At 56.7% G+C, this 22,080-nt stretch overlaps 1 protein-coding gene across 1 annotated transcript; it reads left to right on the top strand.

The window, feature by feature from the left end:
- Nucleotides 1-2,585: 2,585 nt before the first annotated feature.
- Nucleotides 2,586-21,425, top strand: TGME49_214610 (hypothetical protein). The gene is made up of 15 exons (XM_018779657.1): nucleotides 2,586-5,399; nucleotides 5,991-6,912; nucleotides 7,370-7,494; nucleotides 7,727-7,859; nucleotides 8,357-8,457; nucleotides 9,268-9,817; nucleotides 10,077-10,421; nucleotides 11,031-11,454; nucleotides 11,750-12,320; nucleotides 12,731-13,085; nucleotides 13,520-13,917; nucleotides 14,497-15,636; nucleotides 16,046-16,350; nucleotides 17,249-17,582; nucleotides 18,115-21,425. Exons 1-15 carry the CDS (start codon nucleotides 3,630-3,632, stop codon nucleotides 20,791-20,793), a joined length of 10,152 nt encoding a protein of 3,383 aa, XP_018635726.1. The 5' UTR covers nucleotides 2,586-3,629; the 3' UTR covers nucleotides 20,794-21,425.
- Nucleotides 21,426-22,080: the final 655 nt, after the last annotated feature.

Below are 22,080 nucleotides of genomic sequence, written 5' to 3'. Positions count from 1 at the left end.
AAGACGAAGAAGTCACGGGAACAGGAACTTCTTTTTCGGAGGTCCTCTGTGTGTTTCGCGCGCTGGGATGCAGGGTCAGTGAAAGAACCGCGGGAGAAAGTCTTTCAGTCCAGTTTCCGACAGTGGAGGGGAACATGAATTAAGAAAAAGGAAGTCAGATTAAGAAAAGGGAAGTCAGTGGACATTGGGCCATGTTCGTCGTGCAGAATGTAATCGCCAGTTGTTTCACACGCAAAGCTGCGAAAGAAGAATCAGAATACAGTGTCTCCCCTCTGCCACAAGCGCAAGAACCAGTGCTCCCCTCAGAGTGTTGAAACATGCGGAAACGGTAGTGCCACTCGGGCAGCCGACTCGTTAGAAAGCCCGGAAGTAGTCGTTGTTTTTTTGGCGAAGGAGAGCGTGAGAGATCCTCCTATAGAACATACGCGTTTTCTCCCGTGGACCTTTGGACGCGAAGTGAGTGCCGTGCTGTCTTCTCAACGACCGTTGCTCAAAAAGTCGCAAATTGCACTCGCCTTTGCCGACGCTGCACGTTCCATTGTTTGCGGACAACGAGATGGCAAGGTTTTGGAGAGAAGCGAGAGAGAGAGAGAAAATGTGAGTGATGCTCCAGTTCGCCGTGGTAGACACGGGCAGCTTTGGTGGAAGGAGAGCCAACATCCGGAACAGAACACGAGAGTAAAAAAATGAGCTTCCTGCATCCCGGGAGGGTTCCGTTTCTGGTGCGTTTCAGGTGTTTGTACACCGCGTCCTCGCCAGCGTCGGTCCTTCGGGATGCAGGAGCTGAAATGCGAGTTTCTTCTTTAGACAGGTTTCTTTGGTGCCAACGGTGGAAGCGGAGGCCCCCTTCTCGGTATTGACGACCTCACAGGAGGCTGTCCTGATGCGCTTCCCGTGGTCTGCGGGTGCACAACAGTCTCAGCGAACTCGGAGTTCCGTACACTTCACAACTGGACTCCTCTGCAGAATCTTAGGTGCACACGACTGTCTCGGATTACTCAAGTTGAGGTCGACCCATGATAACGCATTCGCTCAACGATATTTCCTAGACAATAACACTGCACGCACAGGAGCGTTCTCCACTGGGCAAAGCAAAGTACGGTGAACAAAGGAGCAGTGGCAAGCCTTGGCCAGGCAGTAAAGCAAGTCTTTTTGCGTCCTCGAATCGCAAGCGCTCTCCTGCTCGCGACCTTTCTGACCTTCGTCAGGCCGGTGCGCCACCAGGTTCTAAACTGTGTTGCAGCGAAAGAAAGTTCTCTAGTTCTCAGCAACACCCTTCTTTCTTTTCGGCTCGTCCAAGCACTGCTCTGGATAGGTGGGTGCTCGCGGCATGCCACGGACCTCTGGTGTCTGTCGAGTAGATGCGCCCGGCGCGACTGAGGCCGCCGCATGCGCCACGCGCAGCGAACGCAGAAATCCTCCTCACTTTGACGAAAGTGGAACCCTCTCGTCTCGGTGGCAGTTAATTTGCGATGTCGGCACTTGACAGGAAACCGCGGACTACTTGGCCAGCAGCATGCAGACCTACGGACTCCCGGTCACGCGTACGCATTCCCGATGGAGAGTCGCTGGCTTCAGGGATCTGTCGAAATCTGTGGCAGTGCGACTGGCTGAAGAGTGTTGGAATGGAAAAGCGTGATGTGCGAAGCAAGCCGCGACCCAGTTCCTGAGGACCTGCGAGGCCGAGAAGAAACCGACCCCTGTGTACTCCGTGGCGACGAACTTTAGGGAGGAGAGACTACAGATGCGCCGCTTATGATACTCGTACAACTGGTAGACAACGCCTGGTTTTTCACCACATTTTGGACACTACTTGTTGACAGTTGATACTTTTTTCTTGGTTCACCGGTAAATTCGGAGACGCAGCTGCACAGCCGGGGACGTTAAACAACTCAGGGGCACCTGGAACATTCTCCACGCTCTCGCAGTCTTCGTCAGGAAGAGCGCTTGCAGGAGAACAGTCGCCAGGCGAGTTTTTTAAAAATCGACGAGAGCTTTCCTGTTGTTAATCGAACGTTCGAAGAACACGAAACTGTTCACGGTCTCTGGACAGCTAGCTGCTCCGCGTGTGTATACACACCAAGGTGCCGGGTTTCGTCTCATCAGTTTACACGGAGGAGAGACACCGGATTCTTTTTCGCTTCTGTGCTGGAGTCATTCGGAGTCTCTGGGCTTCTTTGCAAGTTGGAAAAAAACTCTTTATAGCTACGCGTGAGCGTTGTCTTCCTGGGCTCCGACTCTCTCAGCACTCGGCATACACGCGGTACACACAACATTTCCTGTGCATCCGCTATGCGTACTTGGTCTCGCTCGTCCGCTAGGTTTCTCTTGAGCCAGGTAGCTGGCTCGAAGTGCGTCACAAAGATGCCATCATGCACATGCTTTCGACATGTTTTCTCGACCTTCACTTGAACGCTCCCAGGCTCTCTCCCGCGACGACCGCCGTCGTCCCGATGCATGCAGTTCCGGACTCTCCGGGTATACGACAGTAGGTGGGCGTTGTAGCTGTTAGAAGGACGTTGGGAATTTTCGTTTTGGAGTGCCTTGCTCTTCTCTCCCTTCCGGGCGAGCGAAGAGCGAAACGCCTGTCGAGTGTGCCGTCGACGTTCCAGAGAGAAGCTCGCGATGCTCGACAACACAGACGCGTGTGTCCGGTGTACGGACGTCTAGTGGCAGAGGAACATGCGATGTTCAGCGAAAAGTTGAAAAGGAGGGCCTGCAGTCTCCAAGCGCTAGCTGGTCCTCTCTTGGTTCTCCTCTCTTTCATTTCGCTCGCGTGTGTCTCTCTCTTTTTCTGTTTTCAGCTGCGTTTTTAGGCAGCCAACCAGCTGGTCACTCCGGTCATCGTCGGGTGTATGTACACCGCGTATGCTGTGCTGGTTTCCGCGCTCGTGCGTCGACCTCCTCCGTTCTTCTCGGAGTGGCGTTCTTCCGCATGTGGAGCCGCGCGTTTTTCTTTTTCGTTCGTCGATTTCTTCAAAACTCGTCTTTCTTCTTGGGGGGAACGGCCTTTTCTCCGCTCGTGTCTCGTCCGCTCGCACAAGACACCGCGACGAGAAAAGCCGCGCGGACCGAAGACAAGCTATAACAAAGTGTTGCCCTTTCTGTCGTTTTTTCTTCTCTGAATCGGCTGCGCCTCCAGTTGGAGTCATGAGAAACCAGTTGTCTCTGTGTTGACGCGCCGGGAGCTGTTGAGTGTCGACTCCACCTTTTTCTTTTCTCCTCTTCTTCGACGCCTCGCCTCGTTCCTCTCGCCTTTGTTTCCTTCTGCCTCGCCCCCCCCTCTGTGCTGCTCCTTGCCACGGGTGACGTCCGGAGCGCGCCGCCATGGGACGTTGAGCTCCGAATCTCACGCAGAGGGGTGGGAGGGAGAAGGCTTCTCTCTTCTGTCCCCTTCTTCTCTTTCTTCCTGTCTTCGTTTCCTCTGCTGCCCCTGTTCCTCTTCTTCGCCTTTTCTCCTCTTCGTTGCCTTTCCTCTTCTTGTTCGGCTCTGTCTTTGCGTCCTTCGCCTGTTCGCCGTCTTCCACGTCCGGCCTTCTTCCCGTCCTTCGTGACTCCTGCCTCCCTTCCCTTTGGACTTTTCTCCTCTCTCTCGACTCCGCGTTTTCGTTCTCTTCTCGTCCCCGACAATGGCGTCACCTTCGTCTCCTCCCTCATCTCCTTCCCGCCCTCCCTCCTGCTCGTCTCTCCCCTCCTCGGGGTGTCTTCTCCCACCGCCGCTGCCCGTGGCTGCCGCCCCGCCTTCGTCCACGTCTCTCCGCGTGTGGCTTCGGCGAACGTTTTCTCCGGTGGTTCTCGTGGGCGGGACCGCGAGGGCGAAGCGCGAGGTCGCGGCCTTGACGGGTCTCTCTCTCGCCTCGCTCTTCCAGCCGTTCAACGGCGAGGCTGCCGCCGTGCGAAAAGTCGCCGCGGCCCTCCGCACGGCTGCCGGAGGCTCTGCATGCAGTCCCGCGCCTGGCGTTCCCGTCGCCGAGAGGGCCTTCTTTCCGGATGCGCAGCCGGCGGAGCAGGACGACGAATTCATTCGCAGAGAGGGCTACCACCCTGTCCATGTGCACCAGCTCGGACTTGTCGGGACGCAGACAGCCGGAACAGCCGGAGTTTCTGGAGACCGGTCTGGCGCCTCGCTGGTCTACGAAGGACCCGACGTTCCTCCGCTCAATCTGCTGTTGAATGTCTCGTCGCCGCTCCTCGGCTCCAGTGTTTCCGCGTCCGCACAGGCGAGCCCCAGCGCGCTCACGGGCTCCTCGGGCTCCACCAGGGCCTCCGGCGGGGCCCGCGGGCGCGACGCGGGCCCTGGGAGGGCTTTGCCCTCGTCCGTGGCCTCGACGGTCGCCTCCGCCTCCTCGGTCTCTTCGCTGGCCTCTTCGCTCGCGCTGCCTTTCGCCGCGGCGCCAGCTGGCTCAGAACGCACTGCCGGAGGCCCGGCGGGTGCGACGGCGCTCGCGGGACCGAGGCGCAGTGTCTCTCCGGTTTTCACTGTTCGCTTCCTCGACCTCGACGAGGCGGAGGCGCCCTCCGACTTCGCGGCTGACTCGCTCTCGACGCGCGTCCTCTCTCAGCGACCGCCGGGCCTTGCGGAGCTCAGCACCTTCGCAGCGGTCGCGCCGGCGCTCGCGGGCTCTGGGGTGGGCAGCCCCCGCCACGCGCTGACTGCCGTCGCAGGGGCGCGGGCGAGTGCAGTGCAGGCCTCGGCGGCCTCGCCGTTCATCTCAGACGTCGAGGCCGCAGGGCGCGGGGCGCGGCCCCGTCTGGAGAAGGTCGGCCGCACCCAGGGGCCGCTCGGCGCAGACGCGTCTGCTCAGCCGTGTGGAATGCCGATTGCCAGCACCACGGGGATGCGCGGCGTCGACTTGCCTTGGTACAACGACTGGGAGGGCGTCGTCTTTGACGGTCTTCGCTTCTCCGAACATGAGACCCTCTGGCAGCCTGTCGGCCTGATTCTCGTCGCCAGCAGCCGCGACGAAGATCCCGTGGCTCAGTTCGAGGAACTTCTCCAACCGCAAAACCTCCCGTCGCTCTGCGGGAAGTACGTCCTCGACCCAAACCCTGTCCGCGCCCTCGTTCTCCTCGATATCCACGAGGACGCCTTCCACGCCAAGGCCGATCTCAGCACTGCAGTCAAACACGCAAAACGCGCTTCGGTCTCGGCGAGCGCTCCTCGCTCTTCTCTCTTTGCCCTTTCCTCGCCGTCGGGCGCTCCTCTGCAGCGGCCCGCGGCGCCGCGAGACCCCCCCGAAGGGGAAGAGGAACGCGCGGGGGGAGAGAGTGCAGCGCCCGAAGCGCGCGAAGAAGGACGAAACGAAAGACTCCTCGAGCAACTCTGCGCTGCCTTCCCTCCGGCCAACTGCCACCTTCTCACCATCGGCAGAAAAACAAATGTTCAGAGTCACTGGCAGGTAACCGTTAAGGAGTCTCGAGGCATGTAGATCCGCACCCATAAACCAAGCTGCATGCTCACGTACTTCTGCGTACACATACAGATTCAGACATCTGTCGCGACATAGAGAAACATGTCTGTCTATGAAAACATAAACATAAACCAGACATCCAAGCAGGAGTCAAAGAACTCGAACTACTCCAGTTAGACAGTTCTCCACTCGCGTGAATGAAGATATTCCGTAGGGGTGCGGCACTCTGTACATGCCTGCCTGTATCTGCCGAGATTCAAACGTAATAAATATTCATACAGATATTTATATATATATATATATGAATATATATATATATGAATATATATATATATATATATGTTTGTATGCATATATGAGAATGCCGGGAAGTGTGGAGTCTATTGTTTCATTTCTGGATTTCGTCTGAGTTTCTTCGAGACTTTATCTGCGTCGCGCGCCAAGAGAGGTTCCGTGCTCAAGGGCCGGGCGCATCGTTGCTTTCCTGTGGCTTTCGGGGGATTTGTTTTCACCTTCCATTTCCGGGTCTTCTTTCGCTTCGATGTCTCTGCCTGTTCTTTCGCTCCGTCTCTGTCGCAGCTGCTGCCTTCGATCCGCTACCTATACGCGCAGCACCTTCCCGTCAATTTCTCTTCCTCTCTATCCGCGAATTTGCTTCCTACCTTCCTCTCTCCCGCCACCGGCCACAGCCCGCCGCCGGCTCTGTCCTCGACCCTCCCTTCTTTCCTCCCTTTTCCCTCTTCTCCGTCTTCTTCCTCTTCTTCCTCTTCTTCCTCTTCTTCCTCTTCTTTCTCTTCTTCCTCTTCTTTCTCTTCTTCCTCTTCTTCCTCTTCCTCTGATCTCCCTTGCTCTTCGTCTGCAGAACCGTCTGCCGCGTCGTATGACGTTAGTGAGATCGAGGCTCTGATCGCGTCGGATGCGCCCCTGCCGGTCGCTTCACGCCTGGCTTGTTGCTCCCTGGGGGCATCTCCTCCTGGCGGTTCTTCCGCGGCTGTTTGTCCACCGTCTTCTTCGGCGGTCGGAGCTCACGCCGCCGACTGCGGCATGCCGACTCCAGCTGCCCAGGCTGCGGCGTACGTCCGCTGCAGTACGCTGTGCTGTCTAGACACCTCGTTCTGCGTAGGGTTGTCTTGGAGTGATTTGCACTCGCTCTCGGCCTTCATCCAGCACTTGGTGAACACGGGCATTCTCCCGTGGATGGAGCGCAAGGCGCGACAGCTGGACGGATCGATTGCGACGAATCGGAAAGGCTTCCGAAATCAACTGCGGTACCTCTGGCGGAAACCACGCGGGATGACCGCGGCGTCGCAGAACTCTGTGCTCTCCAGTGGAGGCGCGGGCGCCGGCGGAGCCCCGAGCGAAGGCTCGGCTTCCAGTTCCTTCTCCCCCTTCGCCTCCGCCTTCCCGTCCTCAGCGACCTCCGTCGTCGCGAATGTTGCTGAACAAGCCGGAGGCGCTGCAGAGGCGCTTCTCTCCGCCGTCGGAGGAGCTTTCCTCGGAGGTAATTTCGCGACGCAGAAACCGGCGCAACTTGCCAGTCCACAGTCCCTCCAAAATCACAGCGCCAGCTCGGCTGCCCGCGTCTATCGCACACAGGCACAAACATGCAGATACACAACACACACGTATATATCTGTATACAGATACATATATATATATATTCATATATATATATATATGCGTATGCGTACCTACAGACAAGCACATGTCCATGTGCAGGCGAGCGCACGTAGGCAACTCCTTTTAAATCGGAGGAATGGTGAACTGGTGCACACCTCGACGCGCATGTATGTTTGTGAACGACTCCTGGGTTCCAGGTGGCGGCGAGAGGCTTTGAGGTCTTTCGACTGTCGCGCGCATGCGGTGGGAGGCAGGAGCTCTGTGGGTCGGCCTGCGTTGTTGGGCGGGAGTCGCGCAGGGACTGCATGCAAGCGACGCTTATGTTTTTGTCTTTTCAGAGACCGCCTCGAGTTTTTCGCAGAGTGGAAGCTCGAGCAAGGCCGCGCCGTCGCGATCGGAGGCGCCTGGAAGCCCGCGGAGAAACGGCCTGTCGACGCAGGCATTCGTTCAGTCTGCGTACCAGGTGAGTCGTCCAGCTGCGGCTTGCCGCAGAAGCCTTCGCTCCGTCCGCCAATGTTCCAGAGGTAATGCGCACTGGATTCTACAGGATGCATTTTTGCTTTCCAAGCTCCGGTTCTCGGGAAGCCCTGTGCTCGACCTTGCAGATCTGGATTTTCTGGACTTTAAGGAATCCGTCGTTTCTGAGTTTCCTTTGCCAGCATGTCTCTTGTGTGACCGGCGACCTTCTTCCACAGCTGCATGCCATTGAGTGGCAATACCGGCTGCTGGGAGATCTGCAACTCTTCTTCGGACTCCACGAGGCTGCGCTGCAGAGCTTCAGAAGTTGCGCCGCAGACTTCAAGCAGGACAAGCGGTGGAAGCAGTTGGGTGAGGACGAAACCTGAAAAAACGTCCCTTTGACAGTGCCTAATCCATCATTCAATCGACACAAACCTACGCACATATATATATATATATATATATATATATATATATTTACATATACATATACATATATATACATATATATACATATATATACATATATATATATATATATGGGTCTGGATTGGTTTCACGGTGTGGACATGGAGAGAACAGGTGACTTCGAGCATGCATGGTTGGCACTTGGGATCCGGGTGCGGTGCACGGAGTCCTCAGGCGAATGCACACTGCAATCTGCGCGGGCGGTCGAGGCTGTCAGGAGGCGACCGGAAGAAGACGGCGTTTGTGGCGATCGGACGTTGAGCGCACAGCCTTCCGGTCTTCTCTGCCTTTCAAATCGATCCGTTTTCTACACTGTTGTACGGCTGTTTCTCGAGAAAGAGACAGAGGTTCTGTTTCCGTGTGAAGCCAAGGTGCGGCGGTTCTGCGTTTTCCTGCAGGCGGCGCGTGCGAAATGAGCGCGATCTGTCTGCATCTCTCGGGAGCCCCGCGCAGGGAAGTCGAGGCCTGCATTGAACAAGCGTACAACGCTTATGTGAAGGTAAGACAGACTCTGATGCCCGTCTCGATGCGCCGTTCGTCCTGTTCTTTCCTCCGTATCCATCAGCCTGCTCCTCCTTCCAAGCGATTTTCATGTCCCGCATGCTCGTAGTCGCTTTCACGTAAAAATACATATATGTATATATGTTTATATGTTTGTATAGTTGCGTGTATCCATAGGTATGTTCGCCTTTATTCATATACATATATATATATATATATATATATGTATACATATACATACATTTGCGTACGTTTATAGACTCACTTGCAGTTTTTTGCATGGTCTTATTGATGTGTGTGTTTTATTGCTGGCTGTTTACCTTTTTTTGTCTTCGTCGATGTCTGGTTTCTTGATCGCATGCCGCTTCCATATCTCCGTGCGTTCGGGTGTCACAGTCGGTTTGTGCCCACCCTGGACTGACCTGTATTCCTTGCTCGTCTTTGTTTCATTTCTCGACGTTTTCGCCAGCTTGTTTTCTTCTCAGTTTGCCTATCCCCCGCGTTGTCTCCTGTCTGTCTCTCACACTTTCACTTATTGTGTACCCTCTTTTGTCTGCATTTCTTTCTTCTCCCCTCACTTGTCTCCTTTTCTTTTCTCCCCGTTCTCCTCGCTCCACTCCCTGCGTTTTTCTCTCTGCCTCTCTCTTGCTCCCCTTCTTTCTTCCCTCCGTCCATTCGTTCTTCTTTTCCATTGGCTCTCCTTTTTCTCCGCGGCCCGTGGAGGCGTCTTCTCGGGGCGTCTCTCTGTTTCTGGGCGTTTGCGAAAAGATGACCCCCGCGCTGCCCGGTCTGCGCCGCGCCTCCTCAGGCCTCTGCGGGTCGTCTGGCGCTGCGCTGCGTCTTGCTGGGGACGCGCTTGACGATGGATCTCTTGACCGCCGTCCCCCTCCCCTTTTCGCCTCCCTTCTCGCCGTTCCTGGCTCTGCAACAGAGCTCGTCGCCCTCGCTTCTCTCGACCGCAGAGGCGGCCGTCGAAGCCGCTCGGCGGCTGCTGGCCGCGAACGCGGAACTCCCGGCTCTGGATCCTCGCGCGAAGCTTCCGACGTCTCTCTTGCGGAGGTCTGAGGGAAGCGCCAAGGCGGCCGCCAGGCCAGACGGGTCGGCGGGCGACTCTCGAGATCTCAGAGAAGTCAAAGAGACGCGCGACGCGAGGGAGTCGAAGGAGGCACGAGAGGGCAGAGACGAAGAAACGAAGGAGCTGGAGAGTGCAGTCGCTGCGTCGTTTGCGCAGAGTCAAGCTGTGAGAAGTGCGATGCTTTTGGAGCAGGCGGCACTCTGCTTCGAACAAGCAGGAATTCTGCACAGAAGAAAAAGGAACTTTCAACTCGTCATGGCTGGACACACCTACTACAAAGCTGGTGAGGACGCATGGATGACGGGGACGGATCGCAAGAGGCAGAGGAGGAAAAGAAAGAACAGATCGAAGGACGCAGACGAAAAGAAGAAAAGCCGCGCACGAAGGAAGAAGCAGGAGAAGGGAGGAAAGAGGAGAAAGAAAACAGAGGACGGAACAGGCGAAGATGCGCGGGGATTTTCGTTCGAGTCAAAAGAGGTCCTCCTCAACTGTCCGTAGCGTTAGGAAGCGATGCGGAATTCCCCTTTCTTCTTTCCGTTCAGGATTCAAGCGCCTGGCGCTCCGCTGCTACACCTCCGTCGTCAGTCACTACGAATGGTCCGGCTGGCAGCATGTGTCTCAACATCTGCGCTTCATCATGGCTCGGCAAACGTTTTCTCTCCATCTGCTCTTCGACGCCGCGTTCAACTTCGCTGCTCTCTTGAACGCTGTCTCCTCTGTCCAGCAAATCCGAAAAATGGTGTCTGAGGAGACACCTGTCTCTTCCTTCGCCTCGCTCTGCGCCGCCCTTGGCCCCGTCCTCCTTCCTGCGGCGTCCGACGAATCGCTCACTGCGCGAGAAGACGAACGAAGTGGAGACTCCACGCTGCCTCTCTCGCCAACCTACGGTAACCACTCCCGGATCGAGACGCGGAATCCGAGGAACTCGACAAGTGCCTGTGTCTCGTCATTGCAGTCTCGCGGTCCCCTCTCGGAAGTCGAGCGTCTCTGTGATTCGATCGGAGAAGTCAAACGGAGATGAAAGCGTGACAAACAGAGCAAAGGAGAGGAAGAGGTGGAGACTGGGAGAGAGAAAAGACGAACGAGGAGTCTCAGGTGCATGCTCCGTCTCGCTGTTCGTTCTCGCTCTTCCCTGTGGTCTGTTGCCCTTTCGGTCTTCCTTCCGTCTTCTTCGTTGTGCGACTCGCCTTTCTCCTTGTTCTTTCAAAAGGTTTTTTTTCCGGACCTTACAAGGCCTCAGAGCCTCCAGCTCCGTCCTCTGCATGCGTTGCTCTCGTCCTTCTCGTTTCTGCCTGCTCTCCTGCACCTCGGTGAATCTGCCCCTGTAGTCTCTCCGCAGTTCAGACGCCAGATGACCTCACGCAGTGGGCTTCTCTCCACATGCTGGCTACCATGCAGATAGACGCGAAGCGAAACTCGGAAGCGAACTCGACTCCAAGCCCAGTTGTCTCCTGGTTCACTCCCGATCTGTCGCGTTCCGTGCTGTCTGTGTCTAGGCCTTCCTGTGACGCCGGCCAGTCGCGAATCGCACTATATTCGGGAATTCCTCTTCGTTTGTCGGGTCATGTTGGAGCGGCAGCGCCAACAGGTGGAGCAGAGCCGTCGGCCGCCCGGTTCGCGAGCGCCTTCGTCTCCCTCGAGTTCGTGCTCTCGCTCGGAGAAAACTCGCGACGGTGCTGATGGAGACCGCGGCAGCACAACCACCGGGAGGCAAGACGCGTCGCTTTCCAAGAAGGCCTCTGGGGCTTCTGCGGAGCTCCGGGCTCTCTCGGCTGCCGCCGGTTCTCTTCGAGTACTTCAGACTAGGTTGGGGAAAGAGGGAGCAGATGCAGCGTCTCCACTCGCTTCCCTCACTCTTCCGGTCGACCTGCGGGTCCCCTACGTGGAATGCAGGAATCGACAAGGCATCTTCAGAGATGGGTGAGACGAGGAAACAGGAAGCGCGGTTCAACGATGGACGACCTAGCGCCCCCATCCCTGGGGGCCCCTCGCGTGTACAGACACTCCAGCGATCAAGTCAAAAGTCAAGCCCTGTGTCCAGCTTCGCCATGTAAATGGACATTTACGTATATATATATATATATATGCGAATATGTGTATGTGTATAAATGCGTATGTGGATTTTTGTTGTTTTTGTGTTTTTTGACTTCGCGAAGCCTTGGGTGTAGATGGGTTCCTGGCTGTTTTGTTTCTTTGACTTCGCTTTCTGTTCCAGCATTTGCGTGCGTCTCCCTGGCGACGTCCCTCTCCCTTTGGAACGGCAGCTTCCGCTCCCTGAACCTTCGTCCGGCACCAGCACTTCCGATCTGCTCTCTTCAGACCCGCTCGCTTCCTTCTCGTCTTCATCCGTTTCTGCTTCTTCCTTTTCTTCTTCATCCGTTTCTGCTTCTTCCTTTTCTTCTTCCGTAGCAGCGTTTTGTGAACTGGGAGAGATGTTGGAAGCCGCGGAGGGACTCCCGCGTCGAGGCGCGTTGGAACGAGAGGCGCGTACCGAGCTTCAGCGCCAGGAGGCTCTGAACGACGGCGTTCTCGCCCTCCGCTGGCATCAGTGGAGACACGCGGTGTTGTCCGGTTCAGGGGAAAGAGACAGGCGCGCTTGCATGCGCGCGCTCGAAGACAACGAGACAGGAAGCGTCCCTTCGTGTGACGCCAATGAGGCGCCGCTCAAGGTTCAGGCTTCGCCGCTCGCTCTTCCTCAGCAGGGGGAAGGACAGGAGCAGAGACTGTCTGAAGAAGATGAGGAGGCGCGACTCGACGAAGAAGACCCTTGGCTTCGCCATGCGGTGGTACGTGCCGTTGAGGGTGCTCGCAGGACTGGCCGTTGGGCGTTTGAAAGCAACGGTGGATGGGAGTTTCAAGACGTCTCCTGTTGCTCAGTCGCCTCTCTCGCCTTGCTCTCCGAGGCCTGGATCGTCCTGGTTTTCCTCGACTTTGAAGCAGCCATTTTGTCTCTCTCCAAGAGACGCCTGTGTCGTCAGTCTATCTCCAGGTCTGCGGATCTGCGTACTCGTGGAGTCGCTGCACTTCGTCCCCGTGGATTGCCGTTTTTCGCACTCGGACTCTTCTCTCGTGCCTGTTCCGCGTTTCTTCGCTCCAGCTCGCTCGTCCGGCCCTCGTTCGGAACAAGTCGGCTTTGTCGGTCAAGTGCCGACGCTTCATGCGACCCTGTTTTCCACCTTTGCCTCGTGAAACGCAGGTGACCTCGCCATGTCCAGTCTCGCTTCCGTCTGCTGCTTCTTCGGCGTCGCTCACTGCCTCGCGGCGTCGAGCGCCCGTGGGCCAGCAGATCGCCGTCGTTCTTCGTCTCGTGAATCCTCTCCAGCTCCGGCTCGTATGCCACCAGCTGCGTCTGTACGGAACAGTTCTTCCTGTTTCTTCCCGCGAACCAAGGGAGGAAGCAGAGAGCCGATGTTCTCCGGCCGAAGGCAGAACAGCAGCGGCGCGGTCAGTCGAGTTTCCAAGCATTTCGACGGTTTCTCTGGAGCCTCGACAGTCAGTGCTGCTTACCCTGTTCGCCATCCCTCGCGCACCCGGAAGGCTAGTCATCAAAGGTGAGGATGGTCGAGGCCGAGGAGGAGGGAGACGGAGGAGGGAGAAGGCGTCAGGCAAGAAACTGAGATGCATGTGCGAAGGGAGCAGAAGAAGCGCGAGACCGCTGGCGGCAACTGAGGAGGGAATAGAGCACTTCAAGGAGGCATCGTAGACACAAAGAGGCCGAAAGGGAGGCAACACAGCGCGAATGGTGAAGACGTACACGCAAAAGAGTGTAGCGTAGCACCTTCACCTTGGAGCAGGAGAGATGTTCAGAGGAGGCACTGTGGGACAACAGACAAGCGTTCCGGACGAAACCTGTCCGAGAGAGAACAGGCGAAGATCGCGAGCGATGACGAAAGACGAAGAAACAACAGAACGAGAAAGCGAACCTGGCGACATCGACGTACAGGTATGGTAAGCGCGTTTTCTTTTCCTTTTTTTAATTTTGCAGGACTTTCTCTGGAACTCTTTGGCTTCATCCGCCTCCTGCAGCCCTTCTGTCTCCACGGGGGCCTGCGCCCAGAGGCGCGCTTCAACCTCCGGCACTCGCACCTGCCCTCGGACGAGCTCTCACATTCATCTCCCGATGTGCTACACTCCTCCGATGGGGACTCGCAAGCGAAACTCTTCGGTGAAGGCGGAAGCTCGGGGGCCGCTGCCGCCTCCCGCTGCGCTTCTCAAAGGGATGGACGGCGCTCCAGCTTCCAGTGTTTAGGCAGCTGGCTACAGTTCGGAGGGGCGCCGAGTGACTTGTTCGACGCAGACGGGAATCCCCGTCCAGATGTTCCGATCGACTTTCTCCTGCAAGCTGAGAACTATAAGCTCCTCCCCACAGGAGTCCCCGGACAAGTGAGGACTCCCCGACCGATGTTTATACGGGGATGACAGTAATCCATATGTTAGGGTAGAACTGAACAGATGTGACATTGCTTCAGTGTCGGAGGATGCGGAACTCCACGACTTTACACATTCGTAAGCAGTCCGCTGGGGTGCAGGTATACGCCAGTCATAAAAACCATGGTAGGCGGCACCTCATAACTGGAGGGGATGCGTTTCCATGTTATCGTACGAAAAAAAAGGGACATGGCAGGCACACATGCATGCACGCAACACTCAACAAAATATACAAATATATGTATAAATATATAAATATATATATATATATATATGCATTTGTAAATGTTAGTTGCTGTTGTGGGGTTGCATGAGTGCGGCCATGAGTAGTTGCGAGTCATTTACACTTTTGGGGCGTTCACTGCGGCATCACGCAGCGCTCGGGGCTCCGAGTGATTTTCGGTTTCCTGCGTCGCTATAATTGCGACTCTCTCCCTCTTCTCTCTGTCGTCTCCCAAAACATCTTTCTGCACTTGTGTCTCACCTGAAAACGCGTTTGTGTTTCCATGTTCTTTCCTTCGTTCTTCCCTGCAGGTTTTGCGTTGGAAGTTTCGAAATCGAGCACTGGAAATCCACGAGCCGGACTACCGACTGGAAGTCGAGGTGGACGAACTTCTCCCTGTCCTCTCCACGGTCTTTGTCGGATGGCCGTCAAGCCCCATTCGGCTCCTCGGTGAGACGACGGAAGAGGAGACTGTCTCTTTCGCTTCTGGCGAGTCTCTCGATCCCGTTCCTTCTCTCTTGGCCTCCCACCGCCTCCCAGTCGTGGCCTCCGCAGATCCCCACTCGCCTCACAGCAGGCCTGAAGTGTCTCCGGCGTCCCTGAATGGAGGACCTCTGTCTCCGGAGACGATTGGGCCTTCCTCGCCGACGCCTCTTCTGTCTCCCCTCGTTTCTGGGCGGCGTCAGCTGTACATGGGCGAGGAGGCGCGGGCGTATCTCCTTCTTTCCAGCCCCGCTCCGACGCAGGCCCTCGAGTCTCTGTCTCTCGCTGTCTCCTCCTGCGAATTAGCCAGAGTCGTGGAGGCCGCGCTCATCTTCCCGCTGGCATCGTCCGGCCCGGTGTCCTCCGTCGCTGCCTCCAGAGGCGGCCTGCGTGCGACGGAGACACGTGGAGACAGTGTGGGGTGTGAGGGCCCTTCCGGCTCGGGCGCGCCCCAGTCGCCCTACGGCTTCGAGAGACTCGAGGTGCTCGAAAGACCCGTCGCAGGGAAGCGGGAGAAGAAGTCGAGAGCAACAGCCGGTGGTCGAGAAGAAGAGAAACAGCAGAAGATCCAAATCCTTCGCTTGGCGCGCAAGCGACGTTCGACTTTCGATGTCCCTGCGTCTCATGGCCACCACGTCGGCGGCCGCGAAGCCAGTCCAGAGGAAAAACAGCTTTCCTTTTCGAGGACCGCGAGTTGTCTGATGCCTGCAGGGAGTGCTATTCAACTCTCTCTCGCCCTACGAGGGACTGTGCCCGGCATTCATCGCGTGCGTTTTTGTCTCAAGGGTGTGGGGTGCCCCGCCTCCGAGGAGACAGCTGGAGAGGCGACGGAGACAGGGGACAGAGGCGACGTCAAGTCCATCGATCTCCGCGGCAGTGACGGTGCATGCAGCAGTCGAAGAACTCTGTGGAGGGCCATCGAAAAAGTTCTTGCTGTCACACACTCCCTCAGACTCACCGTGCAGCCTGTGAGGAAAGATGCTTTGTTTGCTGCTGTTCAAGACCAGTTGAGTTCTCGAGAGAAGATGTGCGAAGATCCTGATTGTGTGTGCTGAGCAGCGAAGAGGCCTGTTGTCCAGGACCACCATCGGACGGAACTTGTCCAAGTGAAGCAAGCTGAAGAATGCAAGAGTGTATTGAAAAGGCCTCATTGTGTTTCTTGCGGCGGTCTTCTCGTGCTCTTCAGCAGTTCGCAGGAGTCGCATACAGATCCGCGCAGAGGCAGAGTGTATCATCTCCTTGTCATGTCCGAGGCGGCATTTGCGTTCTGCACTGCTTGCCTTTATTTCCTCGCTTGCTGGCTTTCCCAAGGGGATTTCTTCTTCCACGTTTCTTCGCCTTCGCTGTTGTCTCCCTCTTTCTGCGTTGCTTTTTCAGCGTTTGTCTTGGCGCCATCCTGGCCAGCACCTGCTTCAGTGTCGCGTCCGTAACCTCACGGCGCAGACGTTCTGTGTCGAGGAGCTGGCCGCGCTGCTTCCTGCTTCCCTCGGTTCTTCTCTCGCCGCCGCCTCGCGTCTGGCTCGTGTGCCTGTGGTCCTCGTCCCCCTCTCGAGTTGCGGCGCCGCTTCTCTCCCGATCATTCGTCCGTACGAAACTCTGGAGCTTCTCTGCTTGCCGCGCTCGCGAGGCGGGGGAAGCCCAACCGAGGGCAGCGACCTCCTCGAGGCCGCTGCATGTGCCAGGTAGGCCAGGGGCGAGAAGGCCTCGAGCCGAGAGAGAAAACGAAAGACGGGGGAAAGGACTCGACTGCGCGCCGCGTCGCGCATGAGAAACGGCGGGGGAGTTCTGTAGTCTTCAGGATGTTGAAAAAGCAAACAGGACCTGTTCTCCACACTGGGCGTCGACAAACGAGAGGCGGAGGCTCTGTGCGCCTGGCGCAAGTACAGGAGCGTCAAAGACGACGAACGGTGACGTTCAACGTCTTCCTGAAAGAGGGCGCTCTGTAACCGTTAACCTCTCATACGTCGGAATGTCGGCCAGTCTAAAACGAGGTGCACAGAAACGCGCTCTTCGCATCAGGGGCGCATGTGGACCCAGGCTCTGCGAAGTCACGAGAAGGTGGATACAGCGAGGTCACCGCAGCAGGGGAAGGCTACAGGGAAGAGACAGCGGCGTGTAGCATCTCTAGAAGCGCAAAAAGGCCAGTGCGAATGCGAAAAAATGCGCTGAACCAATCAATCCATAGGGGAAGAAAAACGGGTGATCGGGGGCCTCCGAGCTGTGCAGATGTAGCTGTGCATGCAGATGCATGCGGAGGCGAAACACGATAACAGCAGACAGAGATACGGACGTCTGCATCCAGTCATGGGAGATCCGACGCAGAGAGACACCTGCAGGCCCGGAGACAATCTACGCAAACTCATCCACACTTGCCATACATATATACATATGTATATGTATATATATATATATATATATATGCAAGTATATCCTAATAGGCAAATGTATATACTTCGTATACAAATTGATGTCCCACTAGACAAATATAGAGTGTTTCTTGTTGTCTGGGGTTGGTGAGAACCGGAGCATTTTTTGCATGCGTTTGTGTCTGTTTAATGTGTTGATCCCTGTTTTCCGTAGCGATGCCGTTCATGTTCGTCTGCGGTGGCGACTTCTCTCCGCCTCCCGGAACTGCACGTCTGCATGCGCCCGCGCGCTGTCTCCTGCGGGTGCGCCGGCGGGGCTCCAGGTGTCTGTAGAGCCTGCGCCTTTCTTTCCAGACGGCGAACGCGAAGGGGAGAGTCCCGCGCGTTTCCGCCGTGTATGTGGCGTACGTTCCGCGAGTCCTGAACGTCTCGAGAAGAGCGGCGACGGAGCGCAGACGAGCAGCAAAGCGAGCATAGGGAAGGAGACCCTCCCAGAACTCTCGAACGTCGACACAGGAGCTTCCGGATATCTTCTGTCGGAGAGACCGGTGAGGCCGAGTCTGTCGAGCGCTTTCGTCTAGTGTCTCTGAGGGACGACCTTCTGCGAGATTGCAGTTCTCGCCTTCGCGAGTGACCCTGGTCTTCATCCGCATCCGACTTGGCGATTGCGTCTGTCTCAGTGGGGAGGCAACGACGCATGTGAGGCGGCACTCTCGAACATTTTGTCTCTCGTCTCCCCGCGACAAGCCGGCGCCCCCATCTCTACATGAGGGTGTCTCTGTTAATGCATGTTATGTTTTTAGTGAGTTGATGGTGATGTTGAGTGTGTTTGTGTCTCGTGCGTTTCTTCGCGTTAGAGCCGATTCATCAGAGTTTGACCCCGTTTTATTTCCAGGTCCTTCTTGGCGTTTTTCCCTTCGTGTTTTCCTTGTTCTCCCCTGGTGTTTTGAGTGTGCGGCTTGCTGGCCTCCTCTCCGAGTTCGTTTTTCTCCTATGAGAGAAGTCTTCCTCTCGAATCCATGCGCCACATAAAGCGGCTCTCTCGCATCACTTTTTTTCGCTCTTTCGCGCCTTTCTTAGGTTTCCTTGGCCCCGCGTATCTGCTCTCTGCCGCTGCGCCTGACCGTCGACGTGGATTCGCATGCTGGCACGAGAACCTCAGCGGACTCTCCCGTCACGCGGCCTGTCTCCTCCAAACATGCCGCCGGGCTGGTGCCGATTCGTTTCTGTCTCACGAACGTATCTTCGTCACTTCTTCTGGGAGTTGAATTGTTCGCCGACGTCTCCGCCGCGGGGCGCGCTGCGCCGCTTCGCCTGTCTCCGGGTGATGTCTCCGTGTCGCCTGCGTTGCTCCTCTCGCCTCTGGAAGAAGAGGAAGAGCGCCAGGCCGCCTGCTTCTGCGCCACCTTCTTCTGCGAAGGCGGGGGACCGGAAGGTGCGCCTGCAGACCTTTCGAGGAAGGTTTGTCGCGGGAGTTCACGGTCTTGGAATCTCGAGAACGGCGCTCACAAGCTACGGGGGGGGGTTCCCAGTGAAACAGATCATCTCAATGTGCTTTCTGCCGGCCTCGATACGCAGACTCGAGAAGCAGGAAACATCTCTGAGATGTCTCTCTCTTTCAATTCGGGGGCTCCTCGTCGCCCCAGTGAAAGGTCACCTCCCAGCGTTTCTGCAGGACTCTCTCCAGCGGGTTTCCAGCAGAGCGAAGAGACGCCGAGGGTGAGTCTCCCGCGCGCTCCTTCCGATCCGTCAGGAGGCGCGAGCCTTGATGACTCAGCGCCGCCTTCCAACAGCAAATCAGCAGCTTCGACTTTCTTTGCGCCCTCTGCTCTCGCCGCTCGAAGGCGCGAGATGCTGGGCGGCGCCGCCCGTCTCTTGGCCCCAGGCCTCGCACTCGTGAAAGAGCGAGAACGGTGTTTTTCTTCTCTCTCTGCCTCTCTCCAAGAAAAAGTCGACCGCAACTGTGGAGTTGACAAGTTGCCCAGAGAACGTCTCCCTCCCCTTCTCTCGAGTTCGCGTCGGGCCTCTTCGCTGACGTATCTCGAGACGCTTTTCTCTCTCCCGCAGGCGGGGAGTGAATCGACGCGCCTCCCCGACACATACCCCGACGCAGGATACACTGGCGCTGGGCGCGTCTGGGCTCCTTTCAGAACGCACCGTTCTCTCCGGCAGCGCGTCCTCGCGAGTCTCCTGCGACGCGCTCTGATCGCAAATCCCCAGTCTTGTCCCTTGCCGGTCGTCGACTCCACGGGACTCGTTGAAGCCGGACCTCTCTCGCTCGCGCCTTCGCTGTCTCGAGAAGAAGCGGAGACGCCTGAAGACGCCTTCGCGCTCCCTGGCCACTCAACAGGCTTGTCCGATTTTGCGACTCTCTCGCAAGAACGAAGACGCTCCGGAAACGCAGCGCGGCTTCCACCGGTGCATGCGCCTCGAGGCGCCGGGCCTTCAGGCCTCGAGGGGGGCCCGCCGCCCTCAGCGGTCGCGGGCCTCTTGGGGGCGCAGGTCGGGACTGGGTTTGTGAAGGCGAGCGCGGAGGCTCCACCTATCTCAACTAGCCAGAGCGCAGCTAGCCAGAGCGCCGCGGGGGCAGCGTTGTCTGGGGGGCTCGGGTCCTTCCTTGGGGCACACACGCAAGTCTTTCACCGCGGCAGCGTCAGCAGCGCGGCGTTGGGGGCGGGGCGCGTCGGCGAAGAAGAGGGTGTGAGAGCGCTTTTGGCCGAGGAGACACTGTCGGATTTCCTGACTGACGTCTCCTCGGCCTTGAGTGCAGGAGTGATTGTCGGGAGAACCCCCGTCACCGACGCGCTCGCGTATCCAGGAACAGATGTAAAAGACGTCGACTTACCAGCTTCTCTCAGAGCCGCGGACGCTCGATTCGTGGCTTTCCCGGAAGCAGGGACGCTCACAGACGAAGCTGCCGCCTCGCCGCAGTTACCCGTCATCGATTTAACAGATGTCTCCGCCTCTTCCGAACTCTCTTCTGGGGCTGGAGAGACCCTTCCGCGAGTCGCGCCTCGTGGCAAGTTGCCGCAGAGCGAAGGCACAAGAAGCGAGCGTCTTTCTGCCCATTTAGGCGGCGTCTCGGGCGCCTCCGACCGTGACGGACGAACTGCGCCTCAAGGAGATGCAGCCCTCGAAGACGCGGATCTGGCGAACGGCGTAAATGTCGCTACGTCTCGCTCTTCTCCTGCGGCAGATGTCTCCCCGGAAATGCAGGCAACCCAACGAAGATCCGTCACTGCACCGGAATGCTTCAATGGCTTCTACTGGGTCGGGAAGCGCACTCAGCGGTTGGGGGTCGTGCGCCCCGGGGAGAAAGTCGAGGGCACTCTCCTCGCCTTCTTCCCGTCTGCAGGAGTCTTCAATGTCAACAAGGTTCGCTTCAGAATCTCCCTGCTCGGCCAGGTGCAGAAGAGACAGGGGGCCCAAGCGCCCCGCGAGTGGTGCAGGGGAGGCGCGGCGAACGATCCGCATTCGGAGGCAGCGAGAACTCCGTATGTCGAGGTAGACACGCGAGCCGGAGAACCGCGAGAAAGCGACAGGAACGCGAGCGGGGTGGAAGGAGAAAGCGTCGCGCCTGGAGAGCTTCAAGTCGAGACCCGACTTAGAGGCGCGCCGCAGCTTCTTGACGAGGAACGCCTCGAAACGGAGGAGATGCAGTGGGAGCGCGAATTGGTAGAGTCTTTCGCAGGTCAGAAGGCTGTCATAGGCTTTCCCTTCGAGTGTCTCGTCCACATTCAAGAAAGGACTGCAGGGTGAATTCGAGACAAGTTGAAAAGAGAGGGGACAGGGGGCTGAAACCTGGCAGAAAACGAGAATGCGAGGCTCCCATCGCCACCAACGAGTTGCGTGTCAAACCAGTTTTCTGGTCAGCGTGCGAGGAAGGCTACAAGCCGAGCAAAGCAGATGGTGGAAGCGGGTGCTTCTCAGAAGTAATGAGGGGGAGGGGGGCAGGAAAGTGAAAGGGCAAGAAGGAGACTCGGGAAAACTTGATGATGATAACGCGAAAGAGGGGGAACGAAGGCCTCCAGGCGGGAGAAAGGCACATGCCCAGAAACAGAACAAGTTCTCAACCGCTTAGACTCGCCAGCGTTTCTCGGAGGGGTCTGAGAAGAACGGGAGCGCGGAGAACAGCGGAAATGGAGGTGGCTTCCGATCCTGGAAAGAGGGACATGGAACGTTGAGGTAAGAGGACGAACGTGATGTTGCTCCTCGTTCGAAGAAAATGCCTCAAAGGAAGCGGAAGAAGAGGGGACAGCAAGTGAGGAGGGCGCCTCAAAACAAGCAAAGGAAAAGACGAGAAAAAACAGGTTTTCGGCGGTATATGTTTCCCCACAAAGAGAAACGCCAGTGTATGAGACACGCCCACTCGACCCCTAATCCTGTCGCCGAACTCGCGATGTCCTTCGACACCAACTGACAGCTCGAAAGCACACTTCGTTCACGATAATCATCACACAACATACATACATACATACATATATACATACATACATATACATACATATACATACATATACATACACATACATATACATACATATACATACATATACATACGCATACGTATATGTATATATAACGAGAAGGATATCGATGGATTCATAGGTATCTAGAGAGGCATATACATATAGAAAGGTAGATCAATAGCCATATGTGAAACGATAGCGAGCTACAGACAGACATGTAGATGAAAAACGATGCACAAGTGGTTGCCGCATTTCAAGTGTCTGGGAGTATGAGAACTTGCCTTTTGAAGCACACATTCAAGGATTTCAACAGTATTGGGGGCACTGCGGTCTTGAATAGAGGCTGGCCAGCTTGAGGAAATGCGCCAGCCACAGAGATCCACTCACTCTGGCGTCTGCAGATCAGACGAAATGTGCAATTGCTGGAACCACGGAATCGGCGAACGTTGCGCTTCTCTCTTTCCTTCTCCCCGGTTTAGAAAACGGAGGAGCCCCCGTGGAAACGAGCAAGAATCACACTGGAATCGAAACATGGCCAGCAAAAGTTGATTCGGTGAAACGCATGTAGGGAGCTTTG

Source organism: Toxoplasma gondii, chromosome X (genome assembly GCF_000006565.2).
Source record: "Toxoplasma gondii ME49 chromosome X, whole genome shotgun sequence".
NCBI lineage: Eukaryota > Apicomplexa > Conoidasida > Eucoccidiorida > Sarcocystidae > Toxoplasma > Toxoplasma gondii.
The sequence above is the reverse complement of the archived record's forward strand: the minus strand, read 5'-3'. Positions and strand labels throughout refer to the sequence as shown.

Bases quoted from the DNA above. Each gene is read 5' to 3' on its own strand.
- TGME49_214610 (XM_018779657.1), top strand. From the start codon at position 3,630: ATGGCGTCACCTTCGTCTCCTCCCTCATCTCCTTCCCGCCCTCCCTCC. The intron at 7,495-7,726 runs GTGAGTCGTCCA...CTTCTTCCACAG, and splicing joins TCGTTCAGTCTGCGTACCAG to CTGCATGCCATTGAGTGGCA. The intron at 13,086-13,519 runs GTGAGGATGGTC...TTAATTTTGCAG, and splicing joins CGGAAGGCTAGTCATCAAAG to GACTTTCTCTGGAACTCTTT.